Genomic DNA, 2,441 nt, shown 5'->3' with positions numbered 1-2,441 from the left:
TTTTAATATAAACAAATATGTAAACATTCATTTATAATATTTCAGAAGACCACTCATGCCACTGTGTGCATCCTCTCACACAGCATGAATCCAATCCACAAATACTAAGAGCTCCTACAAATGTATGCATTATAAATCCACAATATGTTATATTGTATGCTTATACAATACAATTCACAAACACATAAAGGTTATTTTGTATCTGTAATTTAATGCATAAATGTGCATACTTCAAAAACATACATTCCAACTGACATTTGCACAATAGACCATAAAACTTGTATGTTTGTCTTTTGCATGCACAGATGCACAGAAGATAACATGCTGTAAATGTTGAAAAATGATTAGATCTACAATATTTAAATGCTCTTTGTAGAGACTTACAAGAAACATCATGAATTTTCTCCCTAACAATACACATTTACATGTCCATATTTGCATTGCAAAAGTTTTAACGAACATGGAAAATATGAGTTTAAACGTGATACGGAACGTTTCCTTGAGTCTGGAAGCTTTTTCATCTAAAATGAATAGATAAGCTTGTTAATGTAAGTTTTTTAATTGGTTTGACTGCAGCATGATTGACTTACATACAGGGTGCAACAGGGCTGAAAATAATTCATTTAGAAAAAGAAATTGCCATATACAGTATCATCTGTATTTCTTCTTATCCGTGTTTAATACCGGTTTCTATAGTTACTCATTGATTCTTTGTTTAATCTCACCTGTTGCTTGTTTCGTCCCTCAGTTAGTATTTATGTTGCTGTGTTTGGTTCAGTTCTTTGTCAGTTCTTCTTGTTATAAGGTTTGGCTTGCTGCACTCCTGTGTTCCAGTGTGGGTTTTGTTTTCATTTAATAAAACTGTGTAGCAAATACTCCCCAAATGTGACAGAAGAACAGACATAAAAACATGGATTGAACCTATGGCTTTCAGTTTATGGACAAACTCACTTTAAAATTTGGTGAGATTAATCCTTAAACCTCCCTTTATAATTAACTGGCAAGTAAATGATTTAAGATAAAGTTTCATTTTCTAGTAATGTCTACTTTAACCTTTCATTTTCTCATAAAGACCCTCCCCTTCGAAAAGCTATAAAATGAGCACTGAAACAGGCACGTCATTTCATTCACCTCCTGATCAAATATGGATCTGCAAATCTCAGTTTTTCTTCTGTTCATCCTTTTCACTGCAGGTACTAAGACAAATAGTGTTTATAATGTTATTGAGTGCAAATACAGATAGAGTTTCTCTCTCATTGTCTCTCTCTCTCTGTAATCTTACTAAAGGACACTCTCTCAGCTGTTATGAGTGCAGGTTCAATCTGACGGGTTCTTGTGCAAATCAAAATGAAAAAACATGTCCCAGTGGATTTTCCAAGTGTATGAGTACAACAACAGAGGTAAAAGTTGGTAAGTCCAAAATGATGGATTGAAATTCTCTGATAACTGATAAAGATGCTGGTGTTTTTACTGGTGCTGCTTCACTGGAGATGTAACTTCTCACAGAACTGCTGATTTCCTCACAGAAATTGTGATTGTAATCACAGAATATTCTATTTATATTTCTGTTTCTCTCAGTTTTTTTAATACAATTAGTATTCAAATTGATTGAATCAAATGAGAAAATGCTACATTTTAATGTTTATAAATATATTTTCTTTCAAAATAATGTGTTGAACTGGTCTTTCCTGAATCATTCATGTTTTAGGTGGCATTAATGCTAAAGTGAAGGCTAAAGACTGTGCTGTTGACTGTGTAAGTGGGTCCATGAACCTCGGCACTGCAAAGACATCTTTAGCGTGCTGTAACACAGACCGGTGTAACGTCCAAGACGCTCCAGGTATCATGCTTTACTGACCATATGCAAAAAAAATTATCTTTAAGATCAACACTCATTTTACTTCCAAAGGAGATCAGAAAATACAAATTATACCATATAGAGTGCAGCTTGCCAGTTGTGAATTGATTGATTGGAACAGCTAACAGAGTGTTATTATTTCATTACATGCTATATTTTGCACAGAAGATAAAACAATGCATGTTTCCTCCTGTAGATCCCAGCACTAGCGCCCCCAATGGAAAGACTTGTTACTCTTGTGATGAGAAGAGCTGCTCAAACATATTGAGCTGTTCAGGAAGTGAAGACCGCTGCTTTAAGGCAACAGGTGAGAATCTGGAAAAGAAAAAAAGTCATTATTTGTATCTCTCTGATGTTTGAGATCACATACAGATCACATTTACCAGTTTCCAACTTAGACCAACCTCTCTTTTCTTTCTTTTCATCAGGCACTATCGGTGGCCAGTCAACAGTTGTAAAAGGCTGTCTCTCTAAATCTATCTGTGATGCTGAAACTTCGGTTAGAGATGTTCAGAGTGCCTCATGTTGTGAGGGGAATCTGTGTAACAGTGCTGAGAGTGTCACTCAGAGCTTCCTGTTCCTC

General features: G+C 35.2%; 1 protein-coding gene across 1 annotated transcript; it reads left to right on the top strand.

Moving 5' to 3' along the window:
* Nucleotides 1-1,098: 1,098 nt before the first annotated feature.
* Nucleotides 1,099-2,438, top strand: LOC107580297 (urokinase plasminogen activator surface receptor-like; the record flags this gene model as incomplete). The annotated part of the gene is made up of 5 exons (XM_016266020.1): nucleotides 1,099-1,193; nucleotides 1,288-1,410; nucleotides 1,709-1,840; nucleotides 2,055-2,165; nucleotides 2,287-2,438. Coding segments are annotated over exons 1-5 (567 nt in total), but the record flags the coding sequence as incomplete, so codon positions are not given.
* Between the last annotated feature and the right edge of the window lie 3 nt (nucleotides 2,439-2,441).

This window comes from Sinocyclocheilus grahami, unplaced genomic scaffold (assembly GCF_001515645.1).
Source record: "Sinocyclocheilus grahami isolate Dianchi unplaced genomic scaffold, SAMN03320097.WGS_v1.1 scaffold30220.1, whole genome shotgun sequence".
In the NCBI taxonomy this organism is placed as follows: domain Eukaryota; kingdom Metazoa; phylum Chordata; class Actinopteri; order Cypriniformes; family Cyprinidae; genus Sinocyclocheilus; species Sinocyclocheilus grahami.
Note: the sequence above shows the minus strand (reverse complement) of the source record. Positions and strands in the feature narration are given on the sequence as shown.